At 73.8% G+C, this 16405-nt stretch overlaps 1 protein-coding gene across 1 annotated transcript; it reads left to right on the forward strand.

Moving 5' to 3' along the window:
* Positions 1-533: 533 nt before the first annotated feature.
* Positions 534-16196, forward strand: DPYSL5 (dihydropyrimidinase like 5). Its single transcript, XM_087776284.1, has 13 exons — positions 534-645; positions 5835-6099; positions 7644-7802; positions 8598-8777; positions 8877-8945; positions 9270-9314; positions 9556-9631; positions 10306-10462; positions 11559-11700; positions 12087-12229; positions 12312-12519; positions 13954-14122; positions 15002-16196. Exons 2-13 carry the CDS (start codon positions 5839-5841, stop codon positions 15085-15087), a joined length of 1695 nt encoding a protein of 564 aa, XP_087632410.1. The 5' UTR covers positions 534-645; positions 5835-5838; the 3' UTR covers positions 15088-16196.
* Positions 16197-16405: the final 209 nt, after the last annotated feature.

Genomic DNA, 16405 nt, shown 5'->3' on the forward strand with positions numbered 1-16405 from the left:
CCACGGGGGGGGCCATGGGGGCCATGGGGACCATGGCGTCCATGGGGTCCATGGGGGGGTCGGGGCCATGGGGTCCATGGGGGCCCTGGGGGTCCCGAAGGGTCCATGGGGGGGGTCGGGGGCCCATGGGGTCCATGGGGTCCTTGGGGGGTCCATGGGGGGGGTCCATGGGGGGGTCGGGTCCATGGGGGGGTCCATGGGGGGGTCAGGGCCCTGGGGTCCATGGGCGGTCCGTGAGGGGTCCCTGGGGGCCTTGGGGGTCCCGAAGGGGTCATGGGGGGTCGGGGCCCTGGGGTCCCTGGGGGGTCCCTGGGGGGTCCCTGGGGGGTCCCGGAGGGGCCGGGGTTACTCGGGGCCGCCCCCGCGCGCCTTTGTGCGGGCTCCCGTCGCCACGGCAACGGCGCGGGCAGGTGGCCGCCGCTGGGCGGGGTCCTGGCCGCCGGCCCCGCCCCCCGCCTGTCCGTCAGGCCGCGCGCAGCCTACCCTGCTGGGGCGGCCCGGACCCGCCCCCCGGCGCGGAAGGCGGGCGGCGATTGGCCGAGGCCGTGGGCGGGCCACGCCCCCAGCCGCGCAGGTTTGGGTGAGAGGCGATCGCGGCCGGGGAGCGGCGGGCGCAGCCGGAGCGGAGCGGGAGCGGAGCGGGAGGTACCGGTGGGGCCGGGCGGGCTGGGCTGGGCTGGGCTGGGCTGTTCCCGCACGTTCCCGACCTGGCTTGTCGCGGCCGTATCGCGACGGGTGAGAGAATCGCGACAGGTGCGTGTGTCGCGACAGGCAGCGGTGCGTGCCGCGACAGGCGAGGAGGGGGAGCGCCCCGGCACCCCCCGCACGGGGCGCCTGGCAGGGGTATCGCGGGGCGGAAAGGTTGTGTGTGTGTGGCCCCCGCCGCCCCCGTACGGCGGGGTCACCTGTCGCGACAGGGCGGTGGCGTCGCGACAGCGCGAAGGGCTCGCCTCGGCGGGGTGTGGCGACGGGACCGCCCCGCCCGAGCGGGCCAGACTCCCTCGTCGGCGCCCTGTCGCGACCGGGCGCGGAGCAGCAGGTGCGGGGCGGGGGTCCCGGCGGGCGCGGGCCATTGTTCGGCGGGGCTCCGGGCGGCCCCGCCCCGGCTCGGAGCCGCCTTTGTGCGGGCGGCACCGGGCTTTGTCTGCGGGGCCGCCCCGGGGCCCGCGCCGCCCGCGACCCCCGGGAGCCGCGCCCCGGGGCCGCCCCCCGCCCCCCGCCCCGGGGCTGCGCCCTGCCCGGGGACCCCCGCCCCGCTCCCGCCGGGACCCCCCCCGCCCCGGCCCGGGCCCCCCCCGGCCGGCAGCACCCCGGCTTCGGTGGCCGCCGCGCCCCGGCCTGCCGCAGCGCTGGCTGCGCCGCACTCGCCCTGGGGTCAGCGCCCGGGGTGCGACGGGGACCGCGCGACGGGGCTGGGGGCTCCCGCCGGGCGCCCGGCACCCCTCCGCTGCGGCGGCGTGCCCCGCGCTCGCTCGGGCGTGGCCGTGCCGTGGCCGTGCCATGTCAAGGTGCCCGCGGGGACCAGGGCCGGCCGCTCGCACGCCCACAGCATCCCGGGCTCGACGGCACGGGCGGCCGGCTCTGCCGGAGCATCCCTGGCCCTCTGCCCAGGGACCGCGGTCCCTCCATCACCGCCGATCTCCCCGTCCTCCTGGGGCGGTGGCTCGGTCGCCCCGGCACCGGAGCTCATCCTCAGCCCAGGCCCCTGGCGCAGCACCGGAGCGGGATGCCGGCTCCCGGCCTGGCTGTGTCTGGCACAGAGCCGGGGAAGGGGCAGGGCTGGGGGGATGCGGCGGTCGTGACCCCAACGAGCATCCCCGGGGCAGGGGGTGAAGCCCACCCAGCTGCCACCGCCGGCCGGGGACAGGGGGTGGTCGTGGTTTGGTGTCACCAGCGGGGCCGATTCTGCCCAGGAGGGGACGGTCACCGAGCCCAACCCCTGACAAAGGAGGGTCCCGGCCAGGGCCCGGGCGGGAGGTGGGTGCCAGGCACGGTGGGTGCCGGGGGGCTCGCCGGCGCACACAAAAGCAGTGGGTGGCGGAGGGGCCGCGGCAGGCCGGGCACGGGAGCAGCCCCTGGCCTCGCCTCGCCGCACAATGCGGCTCTGTGTGCGGCCGCGCCGCATCCCCGCCATCCCGGCACAAAGGCCAGGCCCAGCAGCCGCCCCGGCCCCAACAGGTGCCCCCCGGCAGCCCCCGCCGGGGCAGGGGTCCCTTTGTCCTGCCGGGGTCACAGCTGTCCCCGCGGCTCGGGGCCGGCGGAGCAGCTGGCGGGCGCTGGGGGGGCCGCGAGCCCCCCGAGATGGCCGCACTGCTTTGTATGCCGGGAAGCGCCGCTGCGGCCCCCCGCCTGCCGGGGCTCGGCCAGGCTGCCGGCAGCGCCCAAGGACGGCCGAGCCAGGGGCCTGCGGCACAGGGGTGCCGGTCGCAGTGGCGGGGCCAGGCGGGGGGTCCCCGGGAACGCTTGCAGCCCCCCTGGCCCTGACGCCGCGTTTCTGCCCTGCCAGGGGAACCTGTTGTCTCGTAGAAACCTCCTGCCTTCCGCCGCCGCTGCCTGATGCTGGCTGTGCCACTGCGCTGCAGCGGCTCACCAGGGCACGGGCAGGAGCCTGGGTGTTCCCCGGGCAGGCTGTGCCGCGCTGGCACTGCGGTGCAGGCTGGGGGACGGGGGGGCAGAGCCCCTGGGGATGCTCAGCACGAGCTGGGGGGGACTGGTGTGAGCTGGGGGGGACTGGTGTGCCAGGCAGTCCGTGGTGACGGCAAAGCGGTGCCTGGCGGGGCAGGAGGTGGGGGCAGCAATGCCCAGTCCTGGGGGTGCGGTGCCGGGGCGGCAGGGCTCCCCCGGGGCTGGGGGCAGGGGGTGGCCGGCCGGGTCCCCGAGGAGGGGGCAGGAAAGGGGCCCGGCACGGCGGGGTGGGGGGAGTGCAGCGGCAGGGGTGTGGGCGGCTCGGTGGTGGCCAAGGCCACGAGCAGCGTGTCGAGCTGCCAGCCCTTGTCTGTGCAGCGTGTCCAGCCCACGCCACGCTCGCCCGTGTCCTCCAGTGATGCTCTGTCCCCACAGCCAGTGCCTTGCCTGCCTGCCGCGCTCTGCCACGCTCTGCCGCGCTCTGCCGCGCTCACCCCTTCCAGCAGGCCTGGCAGCCACCCGCTCCCCCAGGTCCCCTGGGGGGGATCCCCTGCATCCCGCTGGCCCCCGGCCGTGCCAAGCAGCGTGGCCCTGCCTGCGCAGCCCCAGGGCAGCCGGGCCGTGCGGGACCCTGGGGCGGGGGGGTCCCATCCTGGCCTGCGCAGCACCGGGCACAGCGACCCGGGGGGGCACAGCCACCCCATCCCCACGCTGCCGTGGGGAGTGGGGCAGGCAAGGCTGGGATGTGGCTGCGGGGACCCGTGCCCTCCTCTCCCCCGTCCCACCCGCGCCGGGGGGCCCTGCCTGCACCGCATGGCGGGGGGGTGCTGCGGCACCGCTGGCAGCCGGTGCAGGCTGCCTCCCCGCACGCTGCCGCGCTCCAGATCCGTCCATCACAGCAACCCGCTTTCATCTCGGGGTGCCGTGCACCGCTTCCCTCCCTCACCCCCATTCCTGCGCCGTGCGAGCGCCGTCCTGCCCGGCCCACCCCTGCCCTGGGGTCCCGGGGGGCTTGGCAGGGGCCATGGGCACCACCGTGTCTCCCGTGGGCACCACCGCGTCTCCCGTGGTCCCTCACCCCACCGAGGTCGGTCTCTGCCCTGACATCTCGCCCCACCCTGGCTGCTGCCAGCGCGGGGCTCGGCAGGGCTCCGGCTGGGCTGTCCCCCTCGTCCCCCCGGGGCCGGCAGTGCAGCCGTGGGGCCGGGTGCCCCCAGCACGGCCCTTGCGGGGGGCAGCAGCCTCCCTGGGTGCCGGAGGCAGAGCCCAGGGCTGGGGGCGCAGGTATGGGCAGGGGCTGCTCCTGCCCCAGCACCGGCCGGGCTGGGGTGCCAGTGCCCGGCGTGCCGTGGCGGCTTGGCACACGGCACGAGGAGCTCCCGCCAGCGGGAAGGTCGCTGCCGTCCCACCTCGGCCCCTCTGGGACCCATTTTCCTCTGCCGTCCCTCGGCAGCCGGCACAGCTGTGCATGGTGGCGGCATTCCCGGCAGGGCGGGGGCCACCTTTCCCAGGAGCGTTCCCCACGGGCGGGGGGCTGCCGGCGGGACCCCGGCAGGTGCTCACTGAGGTCCTGTGCCGGAGTGAGAGCAGCGGGACGAGGCGTGGGCTGGCACCGCCATCACGGAGCCCCGGGGCAGGAGCTGGCCTGGGAAGGGCTCCCGGGGCCCCCCAGCCCCAGCGCGGTTGTGGCCCTGCGGTGGGTGCAGCCGCTCGCCCTCCCCGGGCAGCTGCTCCTGCCCGCAGCGCCGGGAATGCTCAGCTGCTGGCAGGGCCCGGCTCAGCCCCGCCGGCCACCGCGGCTCTCCGCCAGGTCTGGAGCCCAGGGAAGCCATTTGCTGCCGAGCCGGCGTTTCGCTGGGTGGCCGGGAATCGCTGACACATGCTCAGGACGGTCCCTTCGGAGCAGTGCCCCGGCCCCAGCATCCGCACGGAGCGGCAGCAGGGCTGTGGGCACCAGGCCAGCCCCTTGCCACAAGGGACCGTGCCCCCGCCAGCAGCACCCTCTGCCCCACGGCCCAGCACTGGCCCCGGCATCGCGGCACAGACAGCGTGCGCCATCCCTGTCCGGGGGCCTGGGGACCCTGTGGTCGGGTGGGTCCTGGGGTCCTGCTCGCCCCGTGGCAGCCAGGGCTGCTCGGTGCAGGTCAGCCGCAGCCAGCACTGCCGTGGGCTCTGCCCCGTGGTCGTGCCGGCGAGGCCAGGCAGCGCCATGCTGCCCACATGCGCGCCCTGGCCTTTGGAGGAGAGGCAGCTACGGGCAGCACCGCGGGGGTCCCTGGGGCGTCCCTGGAGGGGTCCCCGCAGAGGGGTCTCTGGGGCGGGGGTTCTGGCGGGGTCCCAGCCCACCTCATGCCCCCAGGGCGAGACGCGCTCCCGGGGCGCCCGCGCGGCCGTCGCGTGCCGTCCCTGCTCAGACGGGTCGATCGCGTTTGACCTTCACCTACCAAATGAGTTATAGATCGTGTCTGGGGATGCCCCTTGCCGCCGGGCGGGCGAAGACGGCACTGGGGCAGCGCGGGGGGCTCTGGCACCGTGTGGGGCCGTGGGGCAGAGGTCCCGGCGAGCGGTGCCAGCACCAGCGTTCTCCATGCCAGCCCCAGCCTCCCTACAGTGCCGCCGGGACAAGGAGGGCAGCCTGCCCCAGGCATGGGTGCTCACACCCCAGGGAGAAGCCCCGGCAGTGTCCCCTCGGCACACACGGCACCGGCAGCCGGGGCTCGGCCCCCTCCCTCGCCCGAGGGTCCCTGCCCGCAGCCGGGGGGAGCGAGGGGGGGCAGCGGATGGGGCTGGCAGGGGTGGGGGTCCGGCAGCCCCGCTCCGTGGCCGGCTCCGGGTGCTGGGACCACGGGGTGGGCAGCGCTGGCCGGGGTGCAGGCTCACGTTGCCAGAGCAGGGGGGCTCGGCAGGGCGCCAGCCCCTGACTCGGCGCCCAGGGCCCCCCCTCTCCGTGGATTTCCCCGGATAATCCGGTGTTGACATGGCCCAGGGCGGGGATGGGCACGGCAGATGCGCAGCCGTGGGGCTGCCCGGAGCCCTGCCTGCACCGGGTTCCTGTGCCGAGAAGGGGGACTCGCCCCCGCGGCGGCAGCACCGTGCCAGTCCGGGACCCCCAGGGGCGGGCAATGGGGGTGAGCCCCCCCCGGCTCCGGGGGGCTACGCGGGACGAGGGCACCCAGCAGCCACCCCGGGGCTGACGCCTGCCCTCGCAGCGCCATGCTCGCCAACGCGGCCACCATGCGGATCCTCATCAAGGGGGGGAAGGTGGTGAACGATGACTGCACGCTGGAGGCGGACGTCTACATCGAGAACGGCATCATCCAGCAAGTGGGCCGCGAGCTCATGATCCCCGGCGGGGCCAAGGTCATCGACGCCACCGGCAAGCTCGTTATCCCAGGCGGCATCGACACCAGCACCCACTTCCACCAGACCTTCATGAACGCCACCTGCGTGGATGACTTCTACCACGGCACCAAGGTACCGCCCGGCCGCGGTCCCCCCGCAGCCCCGGGCGTGCTGCCGGCACGCTCTGCCCGCACCCCGAGCCCCCGGCGGGTGGGTTTGCTCCCAGCTTGGGGAGGCTCCCTGGCCCCCACGGTGCCCGTGGGTGCTGCAGGGGGTCGACGTGGAGCATCCATGGCCAAGGCAAGCGCATTCGGTGGCGGGGTTCCTGCGGCGTGGGCATGCTCTGTCCCCCGGCACTGCGGGCAGCTGGCTGCATCAACTCCCCGGCAGCCTGGCACCGTGCACCCGCTGTCCCCATGTCCCCATCCATCAGGTCCCCTTGCTGTGAGCATCCTCCTCCCTCGCTGGGGCCGCAGCACCCTGTGCCGGCATGGGTCCCTCTGCTCCCGTGGCTCCCCGTGTGCCACAGACCCTGCCGACGGGGTGCTCATCCAGCTCCAGACCAGGGCATGGCACGCCGGGCCTGGCGCAGCCGGACGCGCCTATAGCAGCGAGGCTGCCGTGGGGATGCTCTGCAGTGCCAGCCCGGCTCGGGGCCCTCTCTGCCGTGGGCCGGCGGTGCCATGTACCAGGTGCCACTGCCTGGGGGTGTCGAGGGACGGGCAGAGGCTTGTCCCAGGCAGCGCCGGGGCCGGCTGTCTCCAGCGCCCCGCACAGAGCAGCCATTGTGCCGGGCCAGCGCTGGCCGTGCCTGGTCCCGGGGTGCCCAGGGTCCCTGGGCAGGGGATTCGGCTCTGCCACGGCAGCTGCAGCAGCGGGGTTGGGGGGGCCAGGCAGGCCCCACGCCGTGGCACGGTGAGCGGCCCGGTGATGTACTGGAGAGCAGGGGGCTGGTGCCGTCACCGTGGGCACGCCGTGCCGTGCCTGCTCCCCGTCCCGGTCCCACCAGGCTGCGTCGCAGCACTGTGCCGGCACCACCAGCCTGCGAGGGCCAATTGGTAAAGGAGCTTTGGGGATTAGCCGGGCCGGGTGAGCTGGGGACGCCGCCGGGCGCGACGGTGCCCGCTCTGCTGCCCACACGTGCCGCGGCGGGGGGGCTCTCCCTGCGACCCCCGTGCTGCCTGTCCTGGGCTGGGCAGCCCCGTCCCGGATCGGGCCCCACGCCGGGGGCACAGCTGGGGGGGCTGCGGGGGCTGTGGTGCCCAGGCCCATGGGCAGGGCGTCTCCGTGGCTCCCTAAATCCAGCGGTTGGTGCTGGGGGGGGCGGTCGGCACCCTGGTGGGTGGCAGGATGGGGCCCTCAAGATGTGCCGTGCGCCCAGATGTGCTGCTGCAACCGGGCAGCTACGGGCAGGGCCAGGGTGCTGCGGGAGGCAGTTGCACCCCAGGGTGATGCCGGGGGATCCCTGCCTGCAGTGGGGCCAGCCCAGGGCCCCCACCTGCCTGCGGGCAACGCCGTGCCCCAAACGTGGCTGTCCCAGCCCGCCCGCCCAGGGGATTAGCCCTGCTCGTAGCCAGGCAGGATTAGTGCCACCCCACGGCGTGGGCAGCACCGGGGGCAGTTCCCCGGTGGGGCAAATCCTGCTCCCCCACCGCTGCTGTCCCCATCACCCGCAGGCAGCCCTGGTGGGAGGGACGACGATGATCATCGGCCACGTCCTGCCGGACAAGGAGACCTCGCTGCTGGACGCCTACGAGAAGTGCCGCAGCCTGGCCGACCCCAAGGTCTGCTGCGACTACGCCCTGCACATGGGCATCACTTGGTGGGCGCCCAAGGTGAGTCTGGCCGCGCCGCGCCGGTGCGGCTCTGACCCCGGCACAGCGAGGCGGGCGCCGGGGCCGCGGTGCCCGGGAGCAGCTGCTGCAGCCCGGGCTAATTCCCGGCCCTGCTGATCCCATTAGCTGCTCGTTGGGGTGGGCTGGGCTGAGCCCCCAGGCTGCCTTTTGAGCTGCCTTGATCCGGGCTCAGCGGGGCAGGGGGTCCCCGTGGGGCTGAGCCCCTCGCCGGGGCGGGGAAGGTGCTGCCGCTCCATGGAGGGAACCGGGGCAGCGGGGACCCAATCCTGTGGCAGGACCCCCATGGTGGTGGCCGCAGGGGCTGGCCCTCCTCAGTGCCCAGACCCCATCCCACGGCACGCTCGGCCCCTGCAATCCCCGCCAAAGCTGCCGGAGCAGGATCAGGCCTGGCTTGAGCCGGGCTGCTCCCGGCCGCGCTGCAGGGAGACCCCGGCCCCTGCGTACCCCACGGCCCGGCCAGACCCTCCCCAGGCAGAGCAGGGGGTGGCTGGGGACGGACCGGGTGCCCCCAGGGCGCATCCCAGCACCGGCACACTGGGGATCCGGCCAGGCCAGGGCCAGATCACAGCGTGACACGGCGAGCAAAATCCCCCCCAGCATCTGTCGCTGCCCCCATCACCCTGGGGTGCGTGCACTAATCCTGCATCTCGCGTCCCTAAGGACGAAGTGTCAGTCCCTGCCCCGTGGCGGGGGGGAGCAGGTCCCGTGGCCGCCCGTGCACCCCGGAGCCGCCATGTCCCCCCCACAGCGCGCTGACCCCCCGTCCCGGCACAGGTGAAGGCGGAGATGGAGACGCTGGTGCGGGAGAAGGGAGTGAACTCCTTCCAGATGTTCATGACCTACAAGGACCTGTACATGCTGCGGGACAGTGAGCTCTACCAGGTCTTCCGGGCATGCCGCGACATCGGGGCCATCGCCCGGGTCCACGCCGAGAACGGCGAGCTGGTGGCTGAGGTGAGCGCGGGGGCCGGGGGTGCCCGCGGGGCCCCGGCGGCCATGGGGCAGAGCCCCCCGCATCCCCCCCGGCCCTGACACCCCCCCTCCATTCCCCAGGGAGCGAAGGAGGCGCTGGACCTGGGCATCACGGGGCCGGAGGGCATTGAAATCAGCCGGCCCGAAGAGGTAGGGACTGCTGGTGTCCCCGAGTCCCAGCACAGGCGGTGGCCCGGGATGTGGCTGGGATGATCCGGGGCATCCTCATAGCTGGAATCGCCCGTGCACCCACCCGTGCACCCACCCGTGCCATCCGTGCGCCCATCTGCGTGCCATCCGTGCACCTGTCTGCACACCGTCTGCACAACCATTTGCACACCCATCTCCGCACCACCGGCACATCATTTGCACACCCATCCATGCACCACCCACCGGGCCCAACCCCGCACCGTGCCGCAGCCGGGGCGTTTTGCCGTGCCGTGCCACGCGTCTCACTGCCCGCTCTCTCCGCAGCTGGAAGCCGAGGCCACGCACCGCGTCATCACCATTGCCAACAGGGTGAGTGGTTCCAAGCCGCGTGGCCAGGACTGAACCCTGCCGCCGACGGTCCGTGCCGGGGTCCCCCCTGCCCCGAGCGAGCCGGGTGTGCGGCACACGGCAGTGCCGGAGCGCGGTGGGCATCCCGCCTCCTCCTGCAGCTGGGGCGTCCCCCCTCGCTGCATCTGTGGGTGGGCACCCCGGGGACCCCCCATGGAACTGGGGTGCCACAGGGACAATGGCACTGACGCCCTCTCCGCAGACCCACTGCCCTGTCTACCTGGTGAACGTCTCCAGCATGTCCGCAGGGGATGTCATCGCCACTGCCAAGATGCAAGGTAGGGGACCCGGGTGGGCACCCCTGGAGCAGGACGTGGCCCCTCCAAGGCTGGCAGTGGGATGGGACGTGAACCCCCGTGGGCCCGGACTCAGCGTGGGGCTCGTCCGTCTCCCCCGGGATCGTGGCCATGCGCTGTGCACATGCAGGCGTGAGCCCGTGCGGGGCTGCAGACAGGGACATGGGCGCACACCGACATGACACGCGTGGACAGGGGGCACAGGCGTGGACGCGGACACACATGCAGGGTGGGTGTGGGGAGCGGGAGGGTCATGGGCTTGAAGGGACATGAGTGCATGCAGGGCCATGTCACGTGCAGAGGCGTGGACACGCGTGGCGTGGAGGGTACGGGGCCGCAGAGACACGAGGGGTCTTGCACGGACAGGGGTGCAGGCAGGAACAGACACATGGACACGGGAGCACGTGTGTGCGCGTGGGGATGTGCCCTTGGCCACGCGTGCACACGTGGGCCCACAGCACAGACACAGGACGCAGACGTGAGCACACGTGTACACACGCAGACACGGGGCTCGTGCGCAGACAGGGGCACGTGCCGCCTGCAGAGATACCGTGCAGAGCACGCACGTGCCCCTTGCACACTTGCCCGTGCACGCACCTCCGTTGCACGCCTGCCCCGCTGCCCCCAGCCCCACGCGTCTGCCTCCGCCCTGGCAGGGAAGGTGGTGTACGCGGAGACGACCACGGCACACGCCACGCTCACCGGGCTGCACTACTACCACCAGGACTGGTTCCACGCCGCCGCCTACGTCACCGTGCCGCCGCTGCGCCTGGACACCAACACCTCCGCCTACCTCATGAGCCTGCTCGCCAAGTGAGGCACCCCGGGCACCCCGCACCCTGGGCATCCCCTCCCCAGCTGCCACGCTTGCCGGTGCTCTCCGGGCATTCCTGGTGTCCAGCATGCCCAGGCGTCCCTCTCCCGGGTGCCATGCCGTCTGGCTGCCCCGTCACCCCAGCACCGCGTGTTCTGGCACCCTGCTCCCCTGGCGCTGTGCTCCCCAGACACCCCATCCTTCGGGCAGCCCTCTCCTTGGGCCAGCCCCCGGGCACCCCGCGTCCCCGGCACCTCACTTCTTGGGCACCAGGCGCTCTGGTGCCTCACTTCCCAGACACCGTGCTCCCCTGGGGCCTCGCTCTGTGGGTGCTGCACTTCCCGAGCACTTGGGATGCTGGGTGCCCCACTCCCCAGGCACCCCACTGCGTGGGTACTGAGTTCCCCAAGCACTGAGCTCCCCAGGCAACCCACTGCATGGGTGCTTCACTCCCTGGGTACACTGCTCCCTGGGTGCTGACCTCCCTGGACATCCCGCTCCCCAGGCACCCCACTGTGTGGGTGCCCCGCTCCCCAAGTGCTGAGCTCCCTGGGCACCACCCTCCCTGGGAGCTAAGCTTCCCGGGCACCCCACTGTGTGGCTGCCCCACTCCCTGGGCACCCTGCTCCCTGGGTGCTGAGCTCCCCGGGCACCTCACTGCACGGGTGCTCCATTCCCTGGGCATTGAGCTCTCTGGGCACCCCACTGCCTGGGTGCCCACTCCCCAAGCACCTCACTCCCCAGGTGCTGAGCTCCCTGGGCACCCCACTGCATGGGTGCCGAGTTCCCCGAGCACCGAGCTCCCCAGGCACCCTACTGCATGGGTGCCCCACTCCCCAGGCAACCTGCTCCCCAGGCACTGAGATCCCTGGGCACCCCATGCCGTGGGTGCCCCACTCCCCAGGCACCCCGCTCCAAGGGTGCTGAGCTCCCAGGGCACCCGACTGCATGGGCACCCCATTCCCTGGGTAGCCCGCTCCCTGGGCACTGAGCTCCCCGGGGCACCCCGCTCCCGGCTGCCTGCCCCACCGCCGGCTGGCTGCGGCCGAGCCACCCCGGCTGTGCCGTCAGCACGGCTGCCCCGTCCTCCCGCAGTGACACGCTGAACATCGTGGCCTCCGACCACCGGCCCTTCAGCACCAAGCAGAAAGCCATGGGCAAGGAGGACTTCACCAAGATCCCCCACGGCGTCAGTGGGGTGCAGGACCGCATGAACATCATCTGGGAGCGAGGCGTGGTACGGGGTCCCGCGCCCTCCCCCGCCCACAGGCGCCCCCGGGGTGGGGGTGGGACGGGGCTGCCCCCCGGCTCGGGGCGCTCGGCAGTGGGGCGGCTTGGGCTGAGCTGGCCCCAGCTTTGGGGCGGGAGGGCCCTTTCCCCGGGTCCCACGGGACGTCCCATGGGGTGTTGGCCCTCCGGCTTGGGGGCGGGCAAGGTGCTCCCCAGTGCAGCCCAGTGGGTCCCAGTAAGGGGCACGGCCCCAGCAGCACCCCTCGAGGTGTTTGGGGGGTTCGGGGCAGGCAGCACAGAGCGCGAGGGACGGGGCGCAGGTGGCTGGGCAGCGCCGCAGGGCTGGGGCAGGATGTGGCCCGGCACATCCTCACCCCCCAGCTCCGGTGACAGGTCGGGGGCAAGATGGATGAGAACCGCTTTGTGGCCGTGACCAGCTCCAACGCCGCCAAGATCCACAACCTGTACCCCCGCAAGGGCCGGATCATCCCTGGAGCCGACGCCGATGTCGTGGTCTGGGACCCCGAGGCCACCAAGTAGGTGCAGCCGGGGCGGGGGCCGGCGAGGGGGCTCCCCGTGCTGCCAGGTGCCCGCTCACCACCCCATCCCCCCACCCAGGACCATCTCGGCCAGCACCCAGGTGCAGGGGGGGGACATCAACCTGTACGAGAACATGCGGTGCCACGGGGTGCCCCTGGTCACCATCAGCCGCGGACGCGTGGTCTACGAGAACGGCGTCTTCATGTGCGCCGAGGGCACCGGCAAGTTCTGCCCGCTCCGCTCCTTCCCGGACTCCGTCTACAAGAAGCTGGTGCAGCGGGAGAAGGTAAAGGGGTGGTGGGGGCTGTGCCGGCACGGTGCCACGGCGTGGGGCAGGGCTGTGCCGTGCCTGGCTCCCAGCCGCCGGAGGGGATGAGGGAGGTGGTGGCCACAGTGGTCCCAGCGCCACGGGTTGGTGCTGCTGATGCTGGGAGGATGGGTCTGTGCCGCCTGGTGCCGTGCCGCCCCGGTGCCGCGCCATGCCGTGGTCGGTACTGCCCTGGAGCATCGCGTGGCGGGAGCGCGGTGTGCGGCGTGCCAGGGATGGGGGTGGGTGGCAGCGGCGGTGGTGTCCCTGCTGGTGGGCGTACAGGGGAGGACGCCCAGCTCCTGCCCTTCCCTCGCCCTTGCCCGCGTGCTGGTGATGCAGAGGGTTTGGGGGCGGTCACCCTGCGCGCTGCTGTGGCCCGCGGTCACCCCGACATGTGCGAGGCACGTGCCGAGCGTCGGGAGCCCGCCGCGCCCCGCTGTCCTGGGCTCTTTGGCCTTTGTTGGCTCCCCTCTGTGCAGCCCCCCGAGGTGGTCCCCAGCTCACGGTGGCCCCACGTGCAGTGGGGCAGGGACAGGGACACGCGTGGCTGGGACAGGAGGGGACCCCGGGGCTGCAGGGCAGGTCTCGCCCACGCTCGGCGGGGCTGCAGAAGCCCCCTCCTCCTCTCTGCCCCCGCCATTGCCCCCTTGCCACAGCACCAGCCCTGCATCCCATCGCTGACCCGCTGTGGGCGAGGGGCACGGCCACTGCCCCGCTGTCCCCCTCTGCACTTGCGGGTCCCGGGGCTGTCCCGGCGTGACACCCAGGAGCTCCAGCAGACCCCGGCACTGCAGACCCCTCCGTGCCCCTGCGCCTTTCGCCTGTGGGGGATGCGCTGGGGGGCTCGACGTGGTACTGACGCTGCGAGGGAAGGGGACGGCGGGGGGTCCTGGCGCTGTCCCGCGGAGCTGGGAGCCGATGCCCGGCGCCGGGGTGCCCGGCTGTCGCTGTGTGAGGCCGGGGGGCCGCGGGGCAGGGTCGTGCTGCTGCATCCGCATGGGGCATTGCCTGCCTGCCCAGGCCGCTCTGAGCCCCTGCCTGCGCCTCGCTTCCACGCGCTCGGTTCAGCGTCAGCGGGGGGACAGGGGCGAGGGGCTGCGCCACCGGGGCCACCTGCCTCCCCCAGCCCCTGCCCTGGCACCGCGCCACGCCGGCACCTCCTGCGCCAGGAGCCCCGCAGCCCAGCCCGCGTCCCACTCAGTGCTTCTCCTCCCCACGCCGCAGCCCCCTCCCCACGCCGCAGCCCCCTCCCTAGCTGCAGCCCCCTTCCTCCCCCCCCCACACCCGGCTGATCCGCACCCCGCTGTAAGGCAGCGGCACCCCAACCCCGCTCGCACCCCAGCTGCAGCCCGCCCCAGCGCCGTGCCGCCTGGGCTGACGCTCTCTCTGCTTTTTCTTTCCCTCTGGCAGAGTTTAAAGCTGCGGGGTGTGGATCGCACCCCGTACCTGGGGGACGTGGCCGCGGTTGTGCATGCCGGGAAAAAAGAGACGGGGACGCCCCTGGCCGATACGCCCACCCGGCCCGCCACGCGACACGGGGGCATGAGGGACCTCCACGAGTCCAGCTTCAGCCTGTCCGGTAAGAGCGGGCCGCAGCGAGGGTCCCGGCAGCCCCGGCCCCACGCTCAGCCCCCCCCGGGGCTCGCCAGCAGCCCCGCATCCGGCGGCTCTCCGGCACTGGCCGGGCACTCGCCGCCCCAGGGTGTCCCCACCACCGCTATCCCAGGGTGCAGCCCCCCTTCCCCAGCGTTCCCGCGGCAGAGTAGGGCGCTGACCCCATCCCCAGGCCCACAGCCCCTCCAGCCCTCGCCTGTCCCCTCCGTGCACCGTCCGTCACGTGGCTGCGCCTGGCGGGGGTCCGGGCCGGGCAGGGGGGCCAGGGCAGGCAGGACTGAGCCGGTGCACGCATTGTGTTTGGCCCCGGTAGGCGCCTGTGTCCGTGGGAGTGGGACCGGAGGGATGGGGGGCATCCCCGCGGCTCCGGCTGGCACCCGCCATCCCACCCTCCAGCCACCGTGGCACTGCCCTGCGCCGGACAGGACCGAGCCACGCGCCACGCTCGGCCAGGAGCGGGGCTGGCTGCGTCCCACGTCCTCGGCTGCGGCGCTCCGTGCTGCCCACGCTCACTGTGGCTCAGCGCTGGCTGGGCCAGGGCTGGCAACCTCGGGCGATGCTCCCTGCCGGCAGCCCACTCGGTGCTCCCGGCGGGGACGCTGGGGCCTGGGGGGCCGCGAGCATCAGTCCCAGCGCTGCCGGTGCGGCACGAGGCACCGGTACTCGCCCACCGCGTGCGGCGCAGCCGAGGCGGGAGCGGGGCTGCGGGACGCGGAGCGCCCGCCGTCCCCACGGTGCTGGCGGAGGGCTGGGAGCCGGGACCCCGTGGGGGTGCCAGGGAGACCATCGCGCTCTTGCCCCAGCGCCGGCGGCCCTCATGCCCGTCCGTCCGTCTGTCCGGCAGGTTCTCAGATCGATGACCACGTTCCAAAGCGAGCTTCGGCCCGGATTCTCGCTCCCCCCGGAGGCCGGTCGAGCGGCATTTGGTAGAGCCGGGGACCTGTCCCCCAACTGAGGACCAGGCGCCAGCCCCACGCCGCCCCCCGCCCCGGGACCCCGGCTCCGGCGGGGCTCCCCTGGCACCGGGGCACCCTGCCCGGCTCCCGTCCTGCCCGCGGGGCCGTGCCGGCAGCGTGAGCCGTGCGCGGGGGCCGGGGGCCGGGGGGCCGCGGCCGGCGGGAGGGGATGGGGGCAGCGGGTGGGCCTGCCCCGGCCCTTTTCTGTTTGCACGTTGGGTTTGGATCAGTGAATTTTTGACTTGTTTGTGCATCACGTGGAAATACTCTGAAGTGGTTTGTGTCACTAGCGTTAGGGGAGAAGCAGGGACCCCCACCCCTCTTCCGCCCTTCCCAGCCCCGGGCTGCCCCCCCATCTCTGCACCCCACACCCCGGCCCCCGCCGCACGCAGGAGCCCTCCCCACACCCCGGCAGCAAGCGGCGGCACGGCACGCACACGCCTGCACGAGCGCGGTGCCTGCAGCTGCCCGCCGGCACACGGGTGCACACGCGCGTGCATCCCTCCGTGCAACGTGCCGGCAGGCTCTTCACCGCCCCGTGTGTGCCCACACGCGTTGCACCGTGCATGGTCTCCGTGAGATGTTCATTGCACACACGTGTGCACACGTGAACTCCACAGCAGGTGTGTGCACGCCTGTTCCCATCCCTCCCTGCATGACGGCGGCCGCCTGTTTCACGCCGTGCCGGGAGCACCCCTCCATCCTGCCCCTCCCCGCCCCGCCGCGGGGCTGCCGGGGTCCCCGGGGCTGCCGACGCTCTCCAGCACCCGCGGCGGGCGCCGGTGGGGCTCCGGGTGCGCGTGGCCCCGGCAGAGCAGGGTCCCCGTCCCCGTCCCCGGCCGTGCACTGGTGCTATCCGGCGGGTGCCGCGGCCCGCTGCCCCCTCCCCAGCCCGTCCCCCGGGGCCCTGTCAGATGTGAGTTGTCCCTTGTGCACTTTCCCTTGGTGGTCCCTGTAGGTGTGCGGGGGCCGGGTGGGCGCAGCCCGGCGCGGGGGTCCGCCCGCCCCCGGGTAGTTGCATATTGGCCGTTTTAGGAACCTGCAGTACGTTTCTGTTTGCTCATTAAAGACCGTTCTCACAGCGCCCGGCCTCGACGCCTGCTTGGGGGGCTGGGGGTCCCGGCTGGGGCCTGGGGGGCTCTGCATCACCCCCCGCCTCCAGGCGAGCACGGCCGTGTGCCCGCACCCCAACCCCGCCGGGGCCCGGGCCCGTCCCCGCGTCCCCCCGGCACGGCCATCCGTCGCCCCCGCCACGCGGCCCCTCGGGACGGAGCCCCCGGCCGGGCAGGGCT

Source organism: Nipponia nippon, unplaced genomic scaffold, assembly GCF_047370975.1.
Source record: "Nipponia nippon isolate SJK-2023a ecotype South Korea unplaced genomic scaffold, ASM4737097v1 scaffold_4, whole genome shotgun sequence".
NCBI lineage: Eukaryota > Metazoa > Chordata > Aves > Pelecaniformes > Threskiornithidae > Nipponia > Nipponia nippon.

Excerpts from the sequence above, each read along its gene's own strand:
- DPYSL5 (XM_087776284.1), top strand. The coding sequence starts at position 5,839 with ATGCTCGCCAACGCGGCCACCATGCGGATCCTCATCAAGGGGGGGAAG. Across the intron at positions 6,100-7,643 it reads ACTTCTACCACGGCACCAAG|GCAGCCCTGGTGGGAGGGAC; the intron begins GTACCGCCCGGC and ends CATCACCCGCAG. Across the intron at positions 8,946-9,269 it reads AAATCAGCCGGCCCGAAGAG|CTGGAAGCCGAGGCCACGCA; the intron begins GTAGGGACTGCT and ends CTCTCTCCGCAG.